Source organism: Olea europaea, chromosome 16 (genome assembly GCF_002742605.1).
Source record: "Olea europaea var. sylvestris chromosome 16, O_europaea_v1, whole genome shotgun sequence".
NCBI classification, from domain to species: Eukaryota; Viridiplantae; Streptophyta; class Magnoliopsida; order Lamiales; family Oleaceae; genus Olea; species Olea europaea.
The window spans coordinates 18,993,164-19,019,903 of NC_036252.1; the positions used below are offsets into that span (position 1 = coordinate 18,993,164).

The following is a 26,740-nucleotide window of genomic DNA, read 5'->3' on the forward strand; positions in this document are numbered from 1 at the left end:
TTTACCATAAAATGAAGGAGTTTTAGAAGTTCGAAACCCACTTGGAAGAAAAAAATAAAGGTAAAATGTGGGCCTCCTAAGTGATCAATTTTTGTTCCGTTTGGTTTAACATTTGTGTGTGTGAGAACCTGAAGAGGGCTTTTATATTACGTATGATTGCACCCATCAACAGTGTATCTATATTTAAATTAGTCATTGCCTTGTTCATTTTTCAATGTGGGTCAAACTTCCCTTCAATACAAACATATTTCAATGGTCCATTTTGAACTCTAATTTTTCATTCACCCGATTATTATTTTTGTCAAATAAATATATGATTTCGATATTCTCATAAAAGAGAACATGAATCAACTTTGATCTTCTAAAATGAATGAACGGATCCCACTTAAAATTATGCCAAAAGAAGCAGCCCAACAAAGTCATTTTTTCCAACGGTAGATACGGGTAAAAATTAAACCAGAATGATGAAAAAAATTTGTATAAGTGATCTCAAAATTTTCGAAAACCATTATTTAGTTTTTTATTTTTTTTATTTTCTCTGTTTCTAAACTGTGAAGTGTGAGGCTGGAATCGATAATAAAAATTCTGTCACCAATCATATACAAATAGAGGCAACTATATGTATAGCTAGATTACATTCGCATGCCATGGCTCTTTATATATAGCCCTATTTGGTTCATAAACTATTCATACAGTTTCACCACGGGGGCACCCCAAGTTCAGAGGAGACTTTTTCCTTCAAGTTCAGTCAATTCCATTGGTTAAGTTATCTTTTATTGATCGGAGGTTAGATTATATGTCCCTTTGAGTCTTGTATTTCTTCTCTCATATTGATTAATAGTAAAATAAAAAAAAATAAAATGGAAAACTATTCGGACAACAAGTATCTTGTGTAAAAGAATAATTGTTTCTTTAACGTTACAGATCATATATGGACGGGAAGAAGTTGGAGTACAAAGGCGTGGAGGCATTGAAGGAGCTCGAGAAATTGACTACACAAGCCGAGGAAGTTCAAGAGGACATTTTGAAGAAAATCTTGGCACAAAATGAGGAGACAGATTATTTGAATAAATACATAGTTGGATCGAAAAATGTATCCCAATTCAAACGTTGTGTGCCTGTTATTACGTACAAGGATATTCGTCCTTACATAGTAAGAATTGCTAATGGCGAAGACTCCAGTTTAATTACTGGCCATCCCCTCACTGAGATGCTATGCAGGTCTCTCTCTATATCTATATTTATCTCTCGTGTGTATATAAGCTTGCATGTGTTTCTCTCTCTATATCTATGTTGTCACTGAGAGAGAGAGAGAATGCATGTGCTTTTTTTTTTTTTGGTTTTAAATATTTGTTTCTGTTCCCATATGCAGCTCAGGTACATCTGCAGGAGAGCCCAAATTGATGCCATCAATTGCCGAAGATCTTGATCGTCGTACCTTTCTTTATAATCTAATTATGCCAATAATTAACCAGTTAAGACAACATAGAAGACATTTTAACTAATTTTTCTTCTTTAATATCGTCAACTGGTATCTAATTCGATGTATCGAACATGCTATATGATTAGGTATGTACCAGGACTCGAGGAGGGCAAAGCCATGTTCCTCTACTTTGTCAAGGCCGAGATGTCGACTCCTTGTGGCTTACCAGCTCGTACCGTGCTTACTAGCTACTACAAGAGTCCACATTTTAAATGTCGTGCACACGATCCATTCAATGATTTCACTAGCCCGGATCAAGCCATTTTGTGTTATGATAGCAACCAAAGCATGTATTGCCAATTATTGGCTGGCCTAATCCATCGACAAAAGGTGTTAAGTCTAGGTGCAGTATTTGCCTCAGCTCTTCTTCGTGCCATCTCCTTCCTTGAACGCAATTGGCCTAATCTATGCCACGACATTAGGACGGGCAACCTTAATGCCACAATCAACGATCCCGGATGCAGATCCGCCATGTCTATCATGCTTTCATCTCCTGATCCGAATTTAGCTGATGAAATCGAGGAAATTTGCAGGTGCTCTTCATGGAAAGGGATAATTTGTCATCTCTGGCCTAATGCTAAGTACATTGAAGCAGTTGTCACGGGCTCCATGTCCCAATATATACCATCTCTAAAGTACTATAGTGATGAGAAATTGCCACTGGTTTGTACAATGTATGCCTCTTCCGAATGTTATTTTGGTGTCAATTTGAAACCCTTGTGCGATCCGTCCGAGGTTTCTTACACCATGCTGCCAAACATGGGATTCTTCGAATTCATACCTCTGGGGGACAATCGGACATTTGTAATGGACCTCAATGAAGATGAAGATGAAGATGTGCCTCAAAGTCAACTAGTTGACCTGGCACACGTCGAAGTCGGTCGCTATTACGAACTTGTCGTTACGACATTTTCTGGTGAGAATATTCTATATGATATCTATCATTTTCACAAATTACATTTCCAACAAAGAATGGACTAGAGATTATCTTCAACACTCCACTTTAATATATATACTTGGCATTCTTTTGATTTGAGTGATTCAGGTTTGTATAGATATCGCATTGGTGACGTGCTCCAAGTGACAGGATTTCACAATCGGACCCCACAATTTCGATTCATTTGTAGGAGAAACGTCCTTCTTAGCATCGACAATGACAAAACCAACGAAGAAGACCTACACAAGAGCATAAATGTTGCCAAGAAACTCCTTGACCCCTATAATGCACTGCTTTTTGAGTACACGAGTTATGCTGACACCTCGTCCGTGCCTGGACATTATGTGATTTATTGGGAAATAATTCACAGCACCTCCGTTGTGGACGAAGCAATTTCCATTGATGCCAAGGTTTTGCAAGAATGCTGCATTGCAATGGAAGAAGAACTCGACTACATCTACCGTCGATGCCGAACCAACGATAAGTCCATCGGCCCCCTCGAGATTCGGGTCGTGAAGCTGGGAACTTTTGATTCGTTGATGGATTTGTTCATCGCACAAGGGGCATCAATTAATCAATATAAAACTCCTAGGTGCATCAAATCTAAAGCTGCACTCAAGCTCTTGAATAATAATGTGAGTGCATGCTATTTTAGTCCTAGGGATCCTGCATGGATTGCTTGAATGTGGAACCTAAAACACAATCAATCCTCTTTAAAGTTTTTAATTTTCGATTTCTAACTCTCATTAGGAATCAAGACCTTTTGCCATGAAGGAAATAACAATTTTGAATTATCATTTATTTTCTGCAATATGACGGAGAAATGCACCAATTATATTCTTATTTAAAGAACCCTACGTAAAAATACTCAAAAAATAGGTGTAAATTTCAAGAGAAATTGACTGTCATTGAAAATATTAACCCTGTCAAACACTCTCCCCTTCCCCGGCCGACCCCCCTCAATGGGCTCTAATTGCGTTTTCTTATTTTAAATTTTTAATCAATTTAAAAATCATTTAATAATATATACAAATTATAGTACCAAATGCAATTTTAAGAGCTTAATAAAATAAATATATTTTCGAATAATAAACAAGATATATTATAATAGTGCTAAATGAAATATATTGAGAGTTTTAAATTTTTATTAATTAGTAAAAGATAGGAAAATGTTTAATTTACTTTTTAAAATATAAATAACTATTTATTCAATAGCATAATATATTATAGCCAAACCAAAGGTACAATACACTGTAGCCAAACAAAATGTATAATATATTATAGCCAACCAAAGTTACAATTTACAACAGCCAAACCAAATGGATTCTTATCTCACGTCGAAAGTTTACGACAAAGTCCTTTAAAATGTTCTCTATAAATTAATGGACCAATAATTGTGTAAGTAATTTTTTGGGTCTTCCAATCTATTGCCCTAAAAGTTGAAAAATTTATAATTATTAATTTTTGAGCTTTTCCATCCAATTGACCTAAAAGTCAAAAACTTTATATACAAAAATTAAAAAAAATAAATAAATATTAGTGATGTGCGTCAAGGAGAGCCTAGGCATGCCTTAAAATAGTCGATGCTTTTACTAATTGCTAAATTAGCACATAAATCCTAGCGACAACCAAGTGTTGCCAAGACGTAGCATTTAGAACACAGAATAATATTGATCAATCCTTATAAAATAATAATCTTTTTAAACGTGCTCTAATGGTTATATGAAAAAAATGATATCAATTTTCCTTGTTCAAGTTTGTACGTCATTGAATCTATTATCTACTGCGAGACAAGTCATCTCAATATTTTTTGGTGAATAAAATTAAATGCAACATGATATAGAACTTACAATTGATCTAGATAATCTTTTTAACAAAGCACATATTTTACTAAAACAAAATAGAAAGATTTTATTGATATTGATAATTGATACACCATCTAGCAAGGCATTCCCTTATTCCAGAGCAAGTTCTGACGTAAATTCAGCGCCAATGCTATATTAAAACGGAGGAGAGAAGCAGTTAAATGTAATATAACATCGGCCAGTGTTCTGGCCAAGCGCGCACTCTCTAATTCCATCTTATTAAACTACAATGCAGTTCTACCGTGTTTTAAGAATCAAAATCTAATTAAACGGCAGAGAAAAGATTTTATTAACAGGGAGGAAGAACAATCAGCGCTCTATTGCTCGCTTGGCTCCATCCAAGGTATTCTTAAGTAGCATTGCAACAGTCATTGGTCCAACACCTCCAGGAACTGGAGTTATCCATCCAGCTACTTTACACGCTTCATGATAATCACAATCCCCGACCAGTCTATAACCAGACTTCTTACTTGGATCATCTATAGCATTTGTCCCCACATCAATCAATGCAGCGCCAGGTTTGATCCAGTTGCCCTTGATCTGAAAATTAGATTGATCAATCAAAATTTCTCCTTAAAAAGGAAATTACAATCACGAAAGATCAATTGCGTTCATCATGTAGACGATAAGGGCAAGGTGAAGCTATTGTTACCATCATCGCTTGTCCTGCGGCAGCAATAATAATGTCAGCTTCTCGAATGATGCTCTCTGGTTCCTTGGTTCGTGAATGGACTACAGTAACAGTAGCATCTTCCTTCAGAAGGAGAAGAGTAACTGGTAATCCAACTATGTTACTTCGACCCACCACAACTGCCTTCTTTCCCTTTATAGTAATGCCACTTCGCTTTAGAAGCTCAAGACAACCCTGTTTACATCACCCAGGCTGTAAGACCGGATATTTATTAAGTGGCCACAAAATTACCGACTAAACTTTTTCTTGATTAATAACTGTCCATACAGTCTTTTAAATGGAACACAAAAGAGTATTCCAGGAATGATATACCTTGGGGGTGCAAGGAACAAACAGAGGTTCTCTGCCTTTCATAGCAAGCTTGCCAATGTTCATAGGATGAAAGCCATCTACATCCTTCTCCAGGGCAATTTCGGTTAGAACTTTCTCTTCGTTTATATGTTTAGGCAATGGAAGCTGCACCAATATACCTGCACAGACAATGAAGAAAATTTATTTTAGCACTTTTCCCCACAAATAGAGCACAATAACAGACAAGAATAAAAATTTATTATGAATAAGAAAATGCAATTGTACGGGCATGTCAGCTTAATTGTTGAATCAAACTCGAAGTGGATAAGATGGGTTGAAGCCAAAATTATATGGTCACCTGCCCCCATCAAAATTGAATCTACACAAAGTTTTTGGGCATAGACTGCAGGTCAAAATCAGATTCCAGTTCAAATCAGTGAAAAAAGATTTTTAGCTAAGCAAAATAATTTTGTAGTTTTTAACGAATGGTACACATAACTCATGGATGATAGAACACATGATGATGCAAGCAAATTCTTTGCATTCTCCCATCACTAGTTCTTTTCGATATTTAAGTAATGTTATTTGAACCTGATTCTTGAGCCCATTATACAATACCCCTCAACCTCCGGATTTATCAGATAAATGAAATAAGGTTTATTGCCAGTACTATAGTTAGATTACACAGATCCGATAGTCTTTATCTAAATGAACAGAATATCACTTCACAACCAGTTTTTCCACTGCAAATTATATAATTTAAAATTAGTTAACGATGTCATACTAGTTGACATAATCAGACTAATATAGGAACAAATTTATTACGAATAAGAATTTCCAATCAGCTAATGATGTCATACCAGTTGACCCAATCAGATAAATATAGGAATAAACTGCATTATGAATAAGAATTTCTATGCCATCTTATATTTATTTAAGGTCGTGGACATGAGAAATTACTGGCGACGAAATTAAAATATATCCAATCAAGTTCTAGGAATTGAGTAATTGTCAGTAAGTTCATAACCAACCATGTACATCAGGATTTGCATTTAAATAATGGACCCGGCAAATCAATTCGGTTTCCGAAACATCTTCTGGAAGGTTTGTATCAACAGACTTTATCCCAACTTCAGCGCATGCTTTTCTTTTCATATTCACATAGCTTTCAGAATCCTTCCTATTCCCCACAATCACCACTGCAAGCCCTGGCACCTGAAATTAGCTTTAGTACTTCAAAATATGTCCATGCTATTGATTAAACACCTAAACACATATTATACAAAAATAAAAAGCAAGTAAAGAACATATGATTTATAATAGTTCCCTCCTAGGGAGAGAGCTTCATCCAATTGCCGCTACAATGTTTTAGCATAATGAAGAGATTACAATATATTTTTAGCTCAGTCTCTTCGTTGTCCTTATATCCTTCATAATATTAAGATCTAATGCAAGATTAGACTCTAAAAATTCAACATTTACATACACACCCACCCACCCACACACATATATATACACGCACACACACATTGCTACTGCAATTAAACAAAAGTTTCGACAGATAAAAAATGCACACACACACACACACACACCCACCTTGCCATAGGTTTCAGAGAGGCGGCGAACTTCAGTGGCAATTTCAGATCGGATTGTTTGAGCAATTGCTTTACCATCAATTACGGTAGCCTTATGATCCGACATCGTTTCTCTATGGAAAACAAATACAGTAAAGTGGTGACTAAAATGATTTGTAGCACTCGTATGCCAAGGCTGACAAGAAGGATCCAGGATTAATCAGCCGAAGGCATGTATAAATTTTTTTAAGAAAACTTCGATCTTCTGAGAAAAATTCAAAAAGACAAAAAGGGAGACATAATGAGCCTTACCCTCCATTTGCATATTTAACGCAATACATTAATGTGAAAGATGAAAACAAAAAGATAAGAAAAAGTTCAGACACGTAACTTGCAATTCTTTAAGAGATTAAACTTGTCAACGATGAATTGTGTATCAACTCTGATGGTTATATAGAACTTGAAGTAGGAATGTAACAGCAGCTGAAACTACAAAACCATAAGAAAAAAAGGTCATTATGAATTCACTTCCTTTTTCATTCTGCAAGCACAAAGAAGCATTAAAATGTCAACTATCAAACTTAATGTAAACCAACTGGACCAGGCGCTTTTTTTATTTTAATACTGGGCTGGTACATAGATTTTTTTTTTTAATAATTTTATTTTTTTACCTAAAAATACAAATGGGCTTGGTACAGGCCTGGGCTAAGTAAACAATCCATAGGAAGACAAATAAACTATGACAGCTAGGTAACATGAACAAAGAAGGACAAAGAATACTAAGGACCACAAGTCGTATGACAAACAATAAGCATCACCGAAATTACAAATACTGATATGCTCATACATTCAATCATCTTTAATAATTTTGTTTTGTCTTCTGTAAACTTGTTACTTTGAGCTTAGATATTTTAAGTAATTACTCAAGCAAAGTTCAGAAGTGCATATGAAAAAAGAACAAGAAAAAAGGGCAGTTTTCACCAAGAAACTACTTAAAAACAAAAAGGAAGGTAAAAGAAATCCCACACAATGTAAGAAAGCAGAACCAATTCACAAATTCAAGCCATGAGGAAGAGAAAAAATACAGGGAAAGTGAAAACTTTGCAAAAGAAAATAAAATAAAAACTGTTATAATATAGATACATACACAAAAGTTAAAATTATTAAAGCCATTACTGTACCACAGGTGATTATAGTAAAGTCACTTTTAGTCGGCTACAGCAACTTTAATTAAATTAAATTAAATTTTCAGAAACCAAAAGTTACTTATGTTGTCGTGCTTATTAATTTTTGGACCAGCTTTACAAGTTTATTTTGCAAATTTACATAAAAGAATCTTAATAACTGGATCACCAGTTTCTCGCATGACTTGCTGGAAATTTAGCAAATAAACACTTGTAGATGAAATGCGATATTAAAAACTAGCTAAAACAAAACTAATGATGATCTTTAAATGCTGAAAATGTTGACTCATACATGAAAATGGGCATGACTCTCGATCCCTCATAAACGACTCAAGCATTAAACTCTTAATATTTCTAGCATCTATTGCATTCCACATAGTTTTAACCTGAAATAAAAAATAATAAGAGATCTTTAAACCAACTACAGGGAAACACATAACTACAACCGATGAGTAAAATTATTCAGATTAACAAAAAGTACAAATTTTTATTTCAATGGGAATAGAACCAGTAATAATAAACCATAAACTGCAATCGAAACCCAAACCTAAAAATACAATTTCAGAAAACCAGATCCCAATTCATTTCAAAGAATACCCAATTCAAAACCCTCAATTATTAACAAAGTCATCAAACCTTGCAGCTAGAAATCTTGAATTAGAGCTCAATGTCCTTCTGACCCACAAGCTTATCGTCCAAAGTAACCTGCAGTGGAGCTGTTGGTGGGGAATAAGCGATTTTGATTTTCAGGCTGAGAAAGAGTCGAAATCGTCTGGTGGACCGTCCCTGGGAGTGAGCACTGGGATATTTTTCTTAATTTTTAGTGGGCTTGGTTTCTTTGGGCTATATCTATTCTAATTGTTCTGGGCCAAATTGGGATTATCCCTTTTGGACAGATTTCACAAATGCACTACCAACAAACCATTTTTTTAAATTTTCATTCTCGATTCTACAAAAATTTTTACGAAACTTTTCATTTGCTTCTCTTCGATGGAAGTTTGATTTTTCCTGAATGAAGAGATCATTTTTTATTTTGTGCTGAATCAATTTATAAATCACAAAATGAGACAAATAAAACCAAAGGGCATTAAAAGTGTTGGTAATTATTTTTTATTGCAAAAATATCATTTTATTTTTTATTGCAAAAATAACCACATGTTTATTTATTTTTAATTTTACACATTTTTGGTTAAACTAGATCTCAAGAATATAAAAAGGGGTGAAGGGTTTCTTCTCAAACATTTAATTATATGTTGTAACAAACAGTATTCAATAACACAATTCAAATATTTTCTTCTTTTCATTTCTTCCTCATAACATTCTTTTGGATATTGATACATAGTATGGTTTCGTAACATGCACAGGATTTTTCTTGTTTACGTTTAGTTCTTGATCATTCTGTTGTTCAAGAACATTAAACTAAACCATTAACAAGCCTAAGAATGGCTCCAAGATCCCAAAAACATTATAGTCCTCATGGGATCTTCTGTACCAGATCTCTTGTTTCTTCTTTCCATTTCTTGGGAAACCGAAACCCTCCCTAATCTATTATAACTTTTAGGCTTTGCAGTCATGGCTACAATAGTGTTCTCACGTACTTCCTTTAGCATTTCTCCCAGACGACGTTTAGACTCGTGGAAAAAAGAGCCGTCTTCGGGTAGATTTTGAGGCTTCATCTTCGAAAAATTTGATGGATAGAGTAAGATGTTGAAGCTTGAAAGTTATCCTCCTTGAAATTTATAGGATTTTGGGAGTGGACAGATGAGAATAAATTATGAGGCACAACAAAGTGCTAGGTTATATTCTTGCCACTTGTGGATCATTAATATTTGCTTGATAGTATGGTTGATTTGATGGCAATATTCTTCCTCTTTTTTTTTTTTTTTAATGGCAATATTCTTATTCCACTTATAAGTGGATGAAGTTTGCTTAGTACAGCTGATTGATGTCAATATTCTTGCAATTTTCTCATATAAATTCATTTTTTGGGGAATAAGTAAAAAGGACGACCCAAGGGATAAGAACATATATGTGTCATGTATAGATTTAAAGACTCTTACTTGTAGACATGACATGATGTTAAGAGTATAATTATTTTGAATCTTTTATACTTTGGTAAATGTATTATTGAATGGTACGAAGTAATAAAATGAATTCAAACAATCGAGTAAATTTATCATGAACAAGACTTTTATTTTATTTTTTTAATGTGATTGATGTAATTGTTCAATCTAATATTCTAACATATTGATTGTATGTGCAAACATCTTGTGTTTATTCTTGTTCGCCATCACTTCATATTTTTATTCTTTGATACAAATTAATTTGTGTGTTCCTTTTTAATTTTCAAAAGGCGTTTATACATTTGTTTAATTAGAATAAATTATTGACTTGTATTAATTCTTATTTAGGTGATCATGGTATCTTATAAATACATATGGGAACTTGGATAAGACCTTGGATGCTCCCAACAGAATAGTTTGGAGCACAAAGGAATCAATCCTACCAAAGAATATTATCTGTGTACTGAAAAACGAATATTATAAGATTTGGCAATTTTGCCTGGGAATAATATGAAAGATTTTAATCCAATTTTGAATGGAACTAATAATCCAAAATACAATACTTTCACATAATTGATCCATGTTGAAATCAAAGAGAACATAATGAAAGCGGAAGCGTACCTTGATCCATAAATTGTAGATTTTGTTCGGGTTATGATCTTTCAACTGCTACGTGATTTCCTTTGAAAATCTTGAAAAACTCTCTGTTGATGGGGATACAGAAAATCTGGAAAAAATTTTCCGTACAGTTGGGGACTATGACCCCATGATAAACAACTGTAGGCAGTTATCATCTTCTATTTGTTTTAAATTGGCCCCTCGTTAATCTAAAACAACCACCCCGTCTTTACACTTTAATCCCATAACACTTAATACCCATAAGTACAAAATTAAATCCGATAGATCACTTTAATGGATTAAAACTTTAAGATAGCAACATACATTTTAATTTATATACATGTGTGGCCCTATATATGTTGGAATTTTCCAACATAATATTTACTCAATTAATATTTGAACTAACTATTTTCGTGATCAAATAATCTACAATAAATAACATGTGTGGCTAAAGAAAAAAATCGGTGCATGCATTTTTGGAGGCATTTCCTTATATCAATACATTTTTGACGAATTTTATCATAAATAGCCAACGGTTTTAATCCAATCACACATGGCAAACTAAAATAGTAAATTAATACTCAATAAAACTTATACCAATAAGGTGGCCAAATATACTTTCTTTGTTAGAAAATTTCATTGAGAAAAATCATACTTCAACATATATATACAAATTAATTAAAGTGTAAGTACCATAAAAACGCTTTGATCATAAAAAAAGTATACAAATTGAGAAAATACTATAAATAAGGTGGGTAAACGTTTAAAAAAAAAATTAATTAAAAGAATACAAATTGATTGAAGTATAAATACCATAAATACTTTTTAATCATCAAAAAATACTTACTGAGAAACATAATGCTTCAGTTCCCAAAAATACAAAAGAAATTTAAAAATAAAATGACCTCTCGAATATATGATGATTAAAATTCTATTTGCAATAAAATTTCTTATAATATTAAATCATTTTCAAGTACGATATTTAATAACTCGACAATATAGGTACGTCTAGTGCACGATATAGAATTAAAGGGCAATGGCGACATACGGTTTACACTTTGCAAAAATCTGTCAAAATATTCTTACGAGTGTTCATATAATGTTGTTGGCACTTTTGTGCTTGTTGATGCGTAGAACAATTCCATATTGGATTAACCTTAATCTCGTCCACGTGTCAATGTTTTTGTAGTGCTTAATTGTTTGTAGGACCTATAAATTTCTTCTCTTCTCTAACTTATATGTGTAATGGAGATTTTTGTTTATGAAAATTCAATTACAAGAAAAAGTAAATGCAATAGAAATGATTTTCTTTATGGAATTAAAGCAAACATTTTTGTTCATTCAAAACTCCGTTTGTTGCATTTCTTGTTTCATTCATGAGCTCATACATGGACCCATATGGATTAAGAAATTTTAATTTATGAAACATTAATTAGTTTGAGGAAGAACTTGATGAATTAATTCTTATTTAGGTATCTTATAAATACATATGGGAACTTGGATATGACCTTGGATGCTCCCAACAGAATAGTTTGGAGCACAAAGGAATCAATCCTACCAAAGAATATTATCTGTGTACTGAAAAACGAATATTATAAGATTTGGCAATTTTGCCTGGGAATAATATGAAAGATTTTAATCCAATTTTGAATGGAACTAATAATCCAAAATACAATACTTTCACATAATTGATCCATGTTGAAATCAAAGAGAACATAATGAAAGCGGAAGCGTACCTTGATCCATAAATTGTAATTGATTTTGTTCGGGTTATGATCTTTCAACTGCTACGTGATTTCCTTTGAAAATCTTGAAAAACTCTCTGTTGATGGGGATACAGAAAATCTGGAAAAAATTTTCCGTACAGTTGGGGACTATGACCCCATGATAAACAACTGTAGGCAGTTATCATCTTCTATTTGTTTTAAATTGGCCCCTCGTTAATCTAAAACAACCACCCCGTCTTTACACTTTAATCCCATAACACTTAATACCCATAAGTACAAAATTAAATCCGATAGATCACTTTAATGGATTAAAACTTTAAGATAGCAACATACATTTTAATTTATATACATGTGTGGCCCTATATATGTTGGAATTTTCCAACATAATATTTACTCAATTAATATTTGAACTAAATATTTTCGTGATCAAATAATCTACAATAAATAACATGTGTGGCTAAAGAAAAAAATCGGTGCATGCATTTTTGGAGGCATTTCCTTATATCAATACATTTTTGACGAATTTTATCATAATTAGCCAACGTTTTAATCCAATCACCCATGGCAAACCAAAAGAGCAAATTAATACTCAATAAAACGTATACCAATAAGGTGGCCAAATATACTACAAATTGATTATAGTTTCTTTGTTAGAAATTTTCATTGAGAAAAATCATACTTCAACATATATATACAAATTGATTAAAGTGTAAGTACCATAAAAAAGCTTTGATCATTAAAAAAAAGTATACAAATTGAGAAAATACTATAAATAAGGTGGGGAAACGTTTAAAAACGAAAAGAAAATTAATGAAAAGAATAAAAATTGATTGAAGTATAAATACCATAAATACTCTTTAAGCATAAAAAAATACTTACTGAGAAACATAATGCTTCAGTTCCCAAAAATACAAAAGAAATTTAAAAATAAAATGACCACTCGAATATATGATGATTAAAATTCTATTTGCAATAAAATTTCTTATAATATTAAATCATTTTCAAGTACGATATTTAATAACTTGACAATATAGGTAAGTCTAGTGCACGATATAGAATTAAAGGGCAATGGCGACATAAGGTTTACACTTTGCAAAAATCTGTCAAAATATTCTTACGAGTGTTCATTATAATGTTGCTGGCACTTTTGTGCTTGTTGATGCGCAGAACAATTCCATATTGGATTAACCTTAACCTCGTCCACGTGTCAATGTTTTTGTAGTGCTTAATTGTTTGTAGGACCTATAAATTTCTTCTCTTCTCTAACTTATATGTGTAATGGAGATTTTTGTTTATGAAAATTCAATTACAAGAAAAAGTAAATGCAATAGAAATGATTTTCTTTAGGGAATTAAAGCAAACATTTTTGTTCATTCAAAACTCCGTTTGTTGCATTTCTTGTTTCATTCATGAGCTCATACATGGACCCATATGGATTAAGAAATTTTAATTTATGAAACATTAATTAGTTTGAGGAAGAACTTGATAATCTTTCTTGATTTTGGAGTGATGGTGGAATTATATTTAAGATTTGCTTAATCATGACAACCCTCATCATGATTTTCTCATCTTTGAGTTTACCTTTTTAAGAAAAAATTCAACACAACTTAAGTTCTTCGAATTTTGACTTGATAATTTTCCATTAATAAACAAGTATGCTAATAACTTCGAGCAATGTCACTGAGTAGATTGGAGAACTAGTTTCTATACATTTTGCTTTAAGTGGCGACTCGATCGGAATAATACAAATGTACTCTACGAAAAGCATAAAAAAAAAAAAAATGAAAATAAGCCATTGATGTTCTCGTTAAGGGTAGCTCTCATATTGTTTAAATATAAAAATAATAATTTATATGGTCACTTTACTTCTAATAAGATTGATCTAACAAGATGGAGCCTTAAGAGTCAATATAGCAACTGTTTGACACTCTTTGAAAAAAACAATTTATTTCTCATACTCATTTTCAATCACACATTCATATGATAAAATATTTTGTACGTAAATCCACATTTTTCTTTCAATTTTTTAACCATATATTCAAAAAATCAAAAACACTATTTCTACACAGTGCATATAACCTAAAGCACTACCAGTACTAGGTGGAGGTGCTGTACTGTAACTCAGCCCATATTCTGGAAAAGCATAGTAAGCCTGTGAATATGTAAGAATACCATGATGTGGAGGACTATTATTCGCTTTATAAACAGGTGGACTCATGATTTTGGCGGGTGGAAAAGATTAACTGCTTGCAGGTGCAGGTGCACCATTTGCACCGTCAGCATTGAAGAACATACACATACAAGTTATTGATTGTGTCAAAATTTAATGTGATTGTACTGCTGAATAATATTAACTCGAATTCTACATAAAATTTTGTTAAATCTGATGACCCCGATGTAAGTGAAGATAAAAATAGATTGGATAAAGTAGAAAAGTGTTATAAGAATTTTTATGACAATAAGATGTCTATTTACATGATGGAGATTAGACTTGTTATGTTGTAGATATCTGCTTTGTGCTAATAATGAACTCGTGTAAGATAAACACAACGAAAATGAGAATGTAAGTTAAGATGGATGTGTGATCATGTCAAAATAGATGTATAAGAAATAAGTCGGCAAGTGGAGGTGATGTTAATTGATGATAAATTGAAAGAATGCCAAGTTAAATATTATAGGCATTTTAGACCTAAAGAAACAATACAAATTCATAAGAACGATGCAAACAAAAGAATGAATAACAATATTCTACATTAGAGATTATTTTCAATCTAAATGACACTGAGTCTCTTGATTTTATTGTTCAAGGGAACTATTTCACTTTAAAGTCACGTGGCATATACGTTCTCCCTACTTTTGCTGATTTAAGCATTGAAGGGAGGCAAGGTCATACTTCAACACCTTTATTTTCAAGTACAAAAAAACCTTATTCGGGATTATCCCCCATCTTATTTTAGAAATCTGTCTAGTGTCGTCTTAGTTACAATTTTTGGTATCACAATGAATGAAACAAACTACTGGAATTTCTGGACAAATGTCACAAATTGCGGAATGCACGAGCCTGCAACTGCAGTACTCACTCCTGTGCCCCTATTTGGTGGGGATGAAAATAAGATGTTTAGAATATTTTGATAAAAGTTCACGAAATATATGATTGAAAAGTTGTGGACCCTATAAAATATGTGGTTAAAACTAATTATTTGAAATTTAGATTTTATTCCCTACTAAACGGGGCTATATATATAATATAAGACGTACAATTCTAAAATGGAAACATAAACTTCAGAAGGAGTTTATTTTATACAACTTGCAAGACATGTCAAAATACATAAAAAGAAGACTTTTGCTTTAGAATTATTAAAAGGATATCCAGTCCTCTAAAGGAACCTTTACATTATCCCAACTTTCCCTAAGCTTGTATGAAATAACTATGAAGGTGAGAATGAGGTAAGATAACATTTTGAAATTTCAATTTCCTCATTCTTATCTCCACTGATGAATAAAAGCATCGAAGAAGAAGGAAGCAAAATTTGTCTAAAGAAAATATGTTACAAGCATATCTCAATTCGATATATTTGTAAATTATTTTTCCTACCCTAACCAAAAGTTATACTGCTAAACCACAAAGAAACCACAAGTGATGGATGATTGATTGCAAAGTGGGGTTGTGTGAATTTCATCCTTACATGGAAAATATTGAAGTAGAGAAGGGAAAATTGATTTTCCTCTAATATCCTTCCATTTTCCCACTCGATTCAACTTCGAAAGTCGTCTTGAAAAAATTAGAGTCAACCATGATGTTAACGCGGATTAATATTATTTCATAGGCATAGGCCGATGAATGAAATAAGTCTAACAACTAAGTCCATGAGTTACACTCGGCCCAATTATATTCCCTTTTGGATGACTTGAATCTTGGCTTGTTTACCCATTCAATGATCAACTAAAGCCTAACCCTAGAGTATACATATGGATATAACCCTAACCACTTTCTTGTAATGTTTTGAGAGAAAAATAGAGGAATCTCGACTGCCCTCTTTGGTGTGTGAAAAATAGCCTCTAGAATATTCAAAACACTTCTTTATCGTGTGTAATTGATGGTTCCTTCATATTATATCTTTGTGGTGTCTTCTCCTAACCTTTGTGACCACAAATCATCATCTTTTCCTGTCCTATGTGAGTAAGATTAAATAACAACCGAGGCGAATTAGATTTTTTGTGGTTTGAAGCCGATTGAATTGACCGTTGGTTGAGAAATATACGTTGAACTGAGCCCGAAAATCACTGATTTGAAGATATTTCAAGAGAGTTTTCGCAACATTTGGTATCATGGCTTCAAGGTGGTGGTTTTGGCTCTTGCACTATAGCAAAAAGCCATCTAGAAATATTGGGCCTCTTTCACCCTAAAAGCTAACTCAAGAGGTGAGGTTATCCCTCACACTCATAAATTGAATACCAACCCCATTTACAACCGATATGAGACAACCTCAACATGAAGATTGAATAATTTTTGGGCACAGACTTGAAATTTTCTATTGTTTTCTGCATGTAATTGACTTAAGGAAAATAGAGCCTAGGTCATCAATCCTGTGACAAACCTGTGTGATAGTTGTGACAGAATAACGTATTTCTATGTAAGAAAAAGTCGACTTGAGCAATCGTGACATATCTCAGTAGAAATAAATAGAGATGATAAACCAAAGTTAATGTAGTCTATTATTTTGAGTTCTAGAATAATTGTAATTTCTTATAGATATAATAATGAATTGATACATATATGATCAAGCAATCTTCTTTATAACAATAAAAATTGATTGACGCCTTCTACACGACAGGGCCTCCTGATTATAATTGTTCAAATTGATTGGTCATTTTCAATAATGCTCCTCAAATAGAGCAAACCGGGCGGGGGGGAGTTGACATGGCAGGATTGGTTGTTGTACTTCTTTCTTTTTCCTTTTTATTTTTAAATTGTCGAATTATGTATTGACATGTGTTCTTCGTGTCATTAACTCCGTTGTTGAGTCTGTCACTGTAGCAAGATTGAATTTTACATCCGATCCATCCAATCTTATTTATATTAGAAATGCACAACCAAAGGAGTTGACCATCACTGTAAAATACGAACCATTTCCACTTCTTATCAGACACACACACAAACAGACACGGACAGACGCTCGAAATCCCATAAACCAAAGAACATTGAAGAGAAACAGGTTAATTTCACGAACATAATCAATGGCTTGCAATGCAAATTCCATCAAAACTTCATTGCTGCAACAATCTTTTTCCAAGCGGGCCTGGCCAGAATATCGGCGCACCATGCACTAACATGCGGACGCGAATCGAAAAGGGCTTTAAGTTTTGTGTCCATCAGGAAGTTGATAACTGCCGAGTGATGCAAATCAGCTAATGTGAAGGAATCCCCGCCCAAATACTTGGATTGCGCGAGGTGCAATTCGTAAATGTCGAGAACTTCTGTCAATTTGGCTTCAAGCTGCAAGACAACGGATTCTTCCTCCTTAGTCTCGCCACTTATCGGCTTGATCACGAGCTCATAGGCTAGTTTGTAGGCTGGAGGATAAAAACAATGGGCTTCAACTTCTATCCACTGTGAAATGATTGCCATTTTCTTCGGATCATTGGTTATCAGTGGGGTTCCCTTGTCCGCATACGTGTGTGCAAGGTATTGAGTGATTGCCCTTGATTCTGCAATTTAAGCTTTCATCTGTTAAAGGAAAACTTCTGAACAAAAGCATGTCTAAAGATTACACCCCGATTATAAACGGGGTGGCAAAAACCATTTAAACTTTACGACTTCTCATGTGTAACAAATCAAACTATCGAGAGAAAAATGAAAATTGATGTACCAAAGAGGTTTAAATCTCCATCTTCAAAGAACGGCACTTGACCAAAGGGCTACAAAAATCAGAAAATAACAGCTCAGTAAATAGAGAATTCAAGGAAAGTGGAAGAAAAATGTTTGAGAGTTCATAGTTATGACACAATATGCTTACATTGAGTGAAAGAAAAGCCTTTGACTTTTGCTGATCAGTTGCTAAATCAATAAGAATAAACTCATAATCAAGTTCTTTCTCTGCTAGGGTTGCAAGAACTCTGTGTGTTGATGTAGATAGAGGGTGCCCATGGACCTTGATTGCCATCACTACAGATGCTCAAGGGAACAAGAAGGATAAGGTACTCTACTGCAATTATTTGATGAATATGAATGAAGATATATGAGAGTATTTATAGTAATAAAGTACCCCCTCGCCCGCCCGGCCGGGGGAACCCGGGCCGCGAATGATCTACTAATTCAACAGATTTTGTTGGCATCTCGAGGTAATCTTGATTAATATTGAATAAAGAAGTAGCACTTTGTGTTGGAAAAAATGAATAAATGACTTACTTTTGGCAAGATTTTTAACGGGATCCGTTGGTCAAATTTGGAAGATCAAAGTTGATCCTTGTTCTCCTTCGCGAGAGCATCGAAACCATTTATTTATTTACCAAAGAAATAAATCTAGTCCCACATAGGAAAATGAAGAAAGTATTGACCACTTTATATAGGAGTACACATTGGAATGGTGTAATCATGTGTAACATAAAGGCTTTCTCCACGTACACTCACAGGAGGGTACAAATTATGAATCGAAATTGCCTTCGGACTATGAACTTGTATGCGAGCGCGACTTGTGTATACGGATGTCGGACCGAACGGAGCAAAAATTGACCCGTTTAGAGTGTCCACATTTTGCTAGTTTTTGCTTTCTTCCACTGACTTTTGAGTTTTCAAAAAACTGCCAAAACTCCCTAGAAATTGAAGTAACACTAGCGTTTATTGCTATGAAGTTAACAAACATATTTAATCTTATATATATAAGTCTCATTTTTCAGCAATTCTATCCACGAGAATACTGCATACACACGAAATATGTTAAATTAGTGTTGTTTGCATATATAATCTGTTGCATTTTCAGCATCGTCTTGGTGGTGATATTGTTCGATACAAACTCAGTTCGTTGGAGTAGTTTCTGCAACTCTTGGATTCTACTGTTACCGTTGTATCCTGAGAAACAGACACTTAGATTAATTCTCAAGCACTTACGGTGAGGGAGCGAATCTATTTTAATGAAAATGTGCTTGCACAGTCCTCGAGTTGAAATTCTATTTATCTTCTGCAATTTACATATTTGTAATTTATTCTTACAATTATTTATTTATTTAGAGATTTATACTTTGTAATTTACTAGATTCATATATTTTACAGTTTACCTATTTTATATTAACGTTAAAGATAAAAGTAGAAAAAAAATATATCTGAATTTTCTTGCTAACAGTTGGTAAATGCAATTCGGTAAATGTATATTACATATACGATATTTCTATGTGTAAGTGAAAATGCGGTATGTGAAAATACGGTATATTATATACGAAAAGGGTAAAGAAAATATGTGCAAATATGGTTAAAAACATATATAATAGGCTGTATATACAGTAAGCTGTCTGCAAATACGGTAAGCTGCATATACAATATACTTAAAATCGATATCTAAACTACATATATGATATGTGATAATCTGGTTTCATTAACACCACTATATTTCAATACTTTGTACTAAAGGTGTCTTAAAATTTTTAATGTGAAGGTGCCTAGTTTGGTTGATGGAGTCTTTATATTTAGAGTACTGAGCTGTCCTTTTTTCCTTGTTCTAGGAGTCCACTAAATTAACAATGTTTTTTCATCTCTAAAGGGCGTGTTTTATGTGGTTGTCAAAATAATTACCTCAACAAATTTTGTATATAGAAGTTCATGCATTACATAAATGATTATGTAGAGACTTGAGGGACTATTATTACACCTCGCATCGAAGCTCCAATTGAAGATCACATCATAGTCCAAGTGAAGCGTGGAGAGGAGAGTCAAAATTTGACTAAGTCAACAATCAGTTAAAACAGAAGTGAAGTCAGAGAAGAAGCCGATCCTCTCTCCATCCGAAGCTCCTTTTGGTTGAAGCCCTTTCTCTATCCGAAGCTTTCTTTGGCTGAAACCCTTGCTCTTTCTTAAAGGATCTATAAGGAATCTTTAAAAAATGATTGATATAATGTTTGTAATAATGAATTTCTGAAATGTCAGCTTAGAATATGGGGTGACTGACCCGTTGTCAATGTATTAAATGCGTAGCAAATTGAGTGATGTTAGACCTCGGCTTGGGAGATGAGTCCACATGGTTTCTATCCAGTGATAATCACCTCGCCTAGAATCTATAAATAAGCAACTTTTGTTTTTCACGCAACTACATACACTCAAAACCTCGCTCAACCTCCTCTCTTGTTTATTTTCATATTCATTTGTTTAATGCTTAGTTTGTTTTCATTTTGGTCGACTTGTTTATGATGGTTTGTTTGTATGCAATCATCTCTGATCATATCATTGGTGTTAGAACATTTTTGTCTAGTGTCGTAAAGCATCTCTCATGTTCATAAACGTCGTCCATTTTTGCCCAGATCCCTAATCAAAACATGTTGAAATTTGTACGTGTGGATGTGAGTCGACCCGATATCTGTTGTCCACATAATCATTACAAAAGACGGGGCCAACACATGACATTGGACAAGATTGGACAATAATATTACTGACGAATAAGAAGTTTAAACTTTGTTTATTTATATTATCCAATCGGATTTAAAATGGTAAAAAATGTGCCTACTCAAGGATCCTGAGCCTTTCAAGATTTATATTTAAAGAAGCATGATCCGACCATGGACCGTCGTAGGAGCAAATTCTCGGATATTATTTGGAATATTACACATGCTAGGATTAATGGATTTTCTAGATGGGGTTTTAGTCAACTCTATTATATTTAGACTAAGCCAATTTTTGTTAAAGATTTTAAGAGAACATTGCCCATCCATATTAATGATCAGGCATAATTTATTTGTTAAAATTATGTTGTTGTTGTTATTATTATTATTTTTTTTGTCTCAATTATATCGATTTTTTTGAGCATTCAATTGTTTGTGATCATTCAATAGAAGAGTATTATTTTTTTATTTCAATACTTGTTAACTATTATGATGTAAATGGTTGAATAAAATGTTGTACATTGGGGAAAAAACAGAGCATTGTTCTCTCTAAAGGTTTATTTGGCTCATTTTTTATGAAAATCATTTTTCATACTCATATTTAACTATACAATTTTTTTCATAAAATAATTTTATATGTGCCATAACTTTTTCTTCACTTCAAATAATCCCTTCCAAACATACACTAAATCCCTCCACTGTGCCAATTCAACTTTGGAAGACATTCCAATAAAGTTAGAATCGATGTGAATTTTGCTCCTCGCTCTTGATGTTCCATCACTACATTGGTAAAATAAGCAAAGATATAATGAGAGCAGGACAAAGGAGAGGAAGAGGATAAGATTTGAGGAATTAATATTTACTAACTCATAGCAGCTTAGACAACATCAATTTTTATTTTATTTTATTTATTTATTTATTATTATTTTTTTATTTTTAAATGAAAAGGTTGCTGAGTTTCTAAAGTTGACATTTTAACCTTTCCATTCAGATTAGGTACTGGATGACTTCAGCACTTGTTTAATTTTCTACCTGTTATTGACTTGGAAAAATACGACCAAGTCGTCGAGCCTAAGCCATAATTTTTTATGGTAGGACCAACCTTCACGAGGCACCTTAATAAATACATATATAGTATATAATCATGCATTGATGCATATATAAATAAAATTTTCAAGAAAATGATGGCTCAAGTTATTCGGGTGTATTTTGCATAAAACTAGATATCAGATTCATGCGAACTAAAATTAATTTAATTTGTTGTGATTTCTTATCAACTTAACAATTAATGAATAGAATATTATGGTGAAAACGGATTCATGTAATGAACTCATCTTTCGAGTTAGGGAATCAAAATTAGTTTGTGATTGCAGTAAACTTTTGGAAATCTTGATATCATTTGGACCCAAGATTGGTGCTTCTTCCCTTCCACTTTGTGCCCTATACCTCGGATCGGGGAAGTTCCAGGAAAGTCACCAGACGAAGTTGTTTCAATTTACATACTATCAAAGCTTTCTTCTATCGAAATTATTACCATCATATAGAATTTCTCTCAACAAAACTCGTCTAAATATTGTAGAAAAAATAATATCGTAAACTTTTTTCACATTACCAATTTCTACTCTTTGCACAGCCCACATTAAAAACAAGAAAAAATTTAATGGTTAATAATTTTTTTCTTCAAAAAAACTCCCTTAAATCACATACATAGAAGAGAAAGGCTACGTGAATTTATAATCAACATAAACAAACATATTACTATTTTGCTCCAAGGAAAACCGTAATTGGAATCTTTTCAATTTTTGTGATCAATATAATAACATATACATTGAAATCTTTTGCACCAAATTTTGTAATAAGACATGAGAGAAATTCTTTCTCACTTAATTTCCTTCCAAATTTGCAATTTGAGAAATTATTTTATTTTTGGCACTTTCGAAGCAAAATCCCAACATATTATTGCTGGAATTAAAGTTAAAGGGCGCTATAAAAACTGTTGAGCCCTGAAAAAAAAAAAAACTAAAGTGGAATAGTTTAACTTTAGTTTTATATTTATTATTTTTGTCAAATAATTATATTTTGATAGATAGAGATTTAGTATATCAATATTGGACTCATTTTGTAGGTCGTAATTAATTAGAAGTTTTTGACTCGAGAAAAAATATTTTGGATAAGAACACATTAAGCTAAACCCAATTGAAAGAAAATAGGATAGATAAAATTTTATATAAGTTATAAATCAATTCATTTTCTCTCTCTCCGTGTGAGATGTATTGAATTTTAATTTTATTTTTAAGTTTAATATTAATCCTAATTTCATTTTAAACTAGTGCATATCTAAATTATTTGTGGAGCATGGCTTTTCAATTTTAGCAGTATCAAAACTCTATTTACGATTAATCAAGATAATTAGCAAATAATTATAATATTTTATAATCACACTTATCTTTATAACAGTTAGAAGACCCAAACCAATATGATTCCTTGGTTACTTTAATTTAAGGTGCAAACTAAAGTCTTAGAATAATTAGGCGCAAATTTTAATGGATAAAGTCTACCCAGCAGCTTTTTGGTTTAATAATAGATAATAAATGATTTCTTTGCTAAAATCTTATGAGAAGTTTGAAAAGTCTTGGTGTCCCATTCATATGTAGTGATGGCAATTTATCCTGCCCCACCCCGAATGGGGCAAAAAAACCCACCCTGTTGCGGGACGTGGGGCGGGGCCCCGCCCCGTGAATTTTTTTTTTTTTTAGAGTTCATCATCCTCGCCTCGCCTCGCCTCGCCCCGAACCCGCCCCGTGATTTTTTTTTTTGTTAGAATTCATCTATGCAATATATTTTAAAATCGCTTTTTATTTAAACTTATTTTCTATCCCAATTTTTTTAATAATATAATTTACATGTAGACCTATCATTTTTTCATACTTTTTATTCACACATTCTCTAAAAATCATTTTACACTATAAGTAATTTTATCCCAAAACAAAAACTTAAATTTACATAAAGTAAGGGCATTCTTTATTAAAAGTTCAACTTAAATGTTATCCGTATTTTATTAAACTCGGAATTAAAAAAAAAATTAAACGGGGCAAGAAACGAGGCAAGAAAATTGCCCCGCCCCGCCCTGTCGAAGGCGGGGCGGGGTGTGGGGTGGGAGAGGTGGGGAACGCCCTGCCCCGAACCCGCCCCGTTGCCATCACTACTCACATGAACACTCCTAGTATTTTATATATATCTCCCGTGTGCATGCATGAAATAACAAATCAATTATGATTAAGTCAAATCTTGGTGCATATACCCCCTTTCTCTCTCATGTTATTTGTTTGAGATAAAAACAAAAAGGGTAGTGTAAATCAAATAAATCTTTTGATTGAGATAGTACTTATCTTTTACTCGAACCACCTCTATATAAGGCTCACGTATTCTAAGCAAAATACCCATAGAAGATTCAGAAAGCTTTTACCTAAAGAAAATAAATAGTCAAGTCAGAGAGAAGAAAACATTAAAAGGGGTTTTAATGTGCATTTTTTTGGTCCATTACAACTTTTCAGGTCAACGAAGTAAGATACTTTAAGTGTAAGTGTTTTTATTTCTTTATGCGTTTATATTCAATTAAAAATGCATGGATTGTCAGTAGACATTCATTTTTTTTAAGGAGATATGAAATTCTACGAGATTATAAGAGGACCTAAGATGGGTGAGTCACTTGGTCACCGATATACTCTATAAGATCAGATGGTATGAAGTATAATTTTTATTGTTATATATCTGTATATGAAAACTGTACGTATCTTACTGGGTGTTTTCGAATACTCACTCTTACAAATTTTTACAGGGTGGTTTGGGTCGATTGGAATTGTGGAAGGGCGGTGATGTGGACTACCAAGTGGATCGTAGTAACAAAGAATAAATTTTTCATTAAATTTTTCTACCTTTATAATTATTTGTTAATTTTAAGACATGTTTAGTGTTATTTACTAGATACAATTGCAGTTATTATGTATTAAAGACTTTTATTTTGATCTTTTTGCATGTAAGGTAAAGAAAAATGAATTTTTGATAACGTTTCGGTGTTATGAAAATTTGGAGCGTTACAAAAACAATGTGCGAGAGAGCAAGTACAACAATTAGTTTGAAAGCTCGAATAAATTACCAAGAGGGCTCACCGGTGCAAAGCAATTGTCTCATTTCAATAACTAAATACTAATCAATAATCGTTTTGTACTTTGACGTGGACATATGAACGTTTTAGTTTAAATGTCCAAGGGCAATGGAATTGAACAAGCCGCCCCAGGTCGTTGGAAAGTCTTGCCATTTCCCATAAAGAATTGACAATTTGTCATTCAATCCCTGTGCTTCAACCAATGATTCAATGGATATATTGAACTTAAAAACTATATAAGAATGTTTCATTTGATCATGTTCTCTAATCCACTCGATATAGATATGGGTAAAAAACTAAGAATCACATTTGTTGTCACTAATAATTTACTACGCACTACATCAACATGGCACATAAATAATTAAAGCTAGTTGGTTTATATCCAAAAATCAGCCAATTTTACAACTATGCACTACATGGAATATGCATATGTTCACGAAATAATTCTTTCGATTTAAAACTACCGCAAGTGTACGGATCGTAACAAGTAATAAAGTGAATTTTTAAAAGTCCGAATATCGTCCCACATAGATTGAGTAGTTCAATTCTATATAATCTAGCTTTCACCGAATCTAATTGAGTGAAAATATGGTTCAAATGCAAAAAGCCATAATTTCAATTAAAAAGCCCAATTTCTCAATTAGAAACCCTAATCTCGAAATTTCTCTATTTAAACGACTCAAACACTCAAGTAAATGAAATTATGTAAATTCAAAAGCTAATTTATGGAAATGAATCAAAATAAAGTCACTAGGATCACGAATTCTCAATTGAAGTTATAAAAACCCTAATTTCATAAAATCAATGACCAGATGGAAATTTGCCAATTCAATGTTCCTAAATCTATCCAACATATTCTCTCGATATATATTAGACTTATTCTTGCACACCACCAGCCTATATCTCTATGGATGATGCAAATATACAAGAATGCACGTGATTTTGTAAACAATTAGAGAATTGCATAAAGTATAGGGGTATATCTCTATCCTCTATCAGACCCTATGTTGATTTACACCTTATCGAACCTATTCCACTTCTCTCGAATATAAAAAATAAGTCATCAATACTCACACAATCATTGGCCGCTAATTGTGGAAGAAAATCAATGCATATAAACCAATCAAATTATCCAAACGAGTCTTTATATTAAATTCATGAAATATGGAATTAAAATAACAAACAATAGTTCATCGACCACCTAGTGAATTGAAAACCTAGCCTAGAATATTCATAATTACAGAATAAAAAAAACGAAATTAATAAATTGAAAGAATAGCACCCGTATGAAAATTTCTTGAAATCTCGAATAAAGCCTTGAAAACTCGCTTGAATTCTTGTGGAATCGGCTTCAAGATCGCGTTTCTTGCCTCCAAAAGTTGTAATTTTCTTCTCCCTGGACGTTCTACCCCATTTCTGATGAATTTTGGCTTTTATATCATGTTCTCACCGAATCCCGAAAGAGTTTCAATTTAAAACACAAGTTCAGAATTTTTGTTGGTCTTTATAGCCATGTGGCCGCATGGTTCAAGTGAACTGCCTCAATGAAATCCCTG

At 33.0% G+C, this 26,740-nt stretch overlaps 3 protein-coding genes and 1 long non-coding RNA gene across 8 annotated transcripts; 2 read left to right on the top strand and 2 right to left on the bottom strand.

The window, feature by feature from the left end:
- The first annotated feature begins 588 nt into the window (after nt 1-588).
- On the top strand, nt 589-3,221 carry LOC111412397 (putative indole-3-acetic acid-amido synthetase GH3.9). The gene is made up of 5 exons (XM_023043315.1): nt 589-786; nt 925-1,221; nt 1,373-1,474; nt 1,570-2,399; nt 2,529-3,221. The coding sequence occupies exons 2-5, from the start codon at nt 932-934 to the stop codon at nt 3,101-3,103; spliced, it is 1,797 nt and encodes a 598-aa protein (XP_022899083.1). The 5' UTR covers nt 589-786; nt 925-931; the 3' UTR covers nt 3,104-3,221.
- Nucleotides 3,222-4,378: 1,157 nt separating this feature from the next.
- On the bottom strand, nt 4,379-9,029 carry LOC111412398 (bifunctional protein FolD 2). Of its 5 annotated transcripts, none has more exons than XM_023043317.1 (7): nt 8,662-9,029; nt 7,233-7,330; nt 6,864-7,106; nt 6,299-6,482; nt 5,289-5,446; nt 4,938-5,150; nt 4,379-4,825 (listed from the first exon to the last, which is right to left on the bottom strand). In XM_023043317.1, the coding sequence occupies exons 3-7, from the start codon at nt 6,966-6,968 to the stop codon at nt 4,595-4,597; spliced, it is 891 nt and encodes a 296-aa protein (XP_022899085.1). In that variant the 5' UTR covers nt 6,969-7,106; nt 7,233-7,330; nt 8,662-9,029; the 3' UTR covers nt 4,379-4,594. The 5 variants fall into 5 exon arrangements, with proteins under 5 accessions (XP_022899085.1, XP_022899084.1, XP_022899087.1 ...); XM_023043316.1 differs by having other exon boundaries at nt 6,864-6,975; nt 8,662-9,026; XM_023043319.1 differs by having other exon boundaries at nt 6,299-6,475; nt 6,864-6,975; nt 8,662-9,021.
- Nucleotides 9,030-17,476: 8,447 nt separating this feature from the next.
- On the bottom strand, nt 17,477-18,658 carry LOC111412399 (glutathione S-transferase PARB-like). The gene is made up of 3 exons (XM_023043321.1): nt 18,451-18,658; nt 18,304-18,352; nt 17,477-18,142 (listed from the first exon to the last, which is right to left on the bottom strand). The coding sequence occupies exons 1-3, from the start codon at nt 18,595-18,597 to the stop codon at nt 17,694-17,696; spliced, it is 645 nt and encodes a 214-aa protein (XP_022899089.1). The 5' UTR covers nt 18,598-18,658; the 3' UTR covers nt 17,477-17,693.
- Nucleotides 18,659-24,474: 5,816 nt separating this feature from the next.
- Nucleotides 24,475-25,085, top strand: LOC111412873. The gene is made up of 2 exons (XR_002706133.1): nt 24,475-24,760; nt 24,858-25,085. It is a non-coding gene; the product is annotated as an uncharacterized LOC111412873 (long non-coding RNA).
- Nucleotides 25,086-26,740: the final 1,655 nt, after the last annotated feature.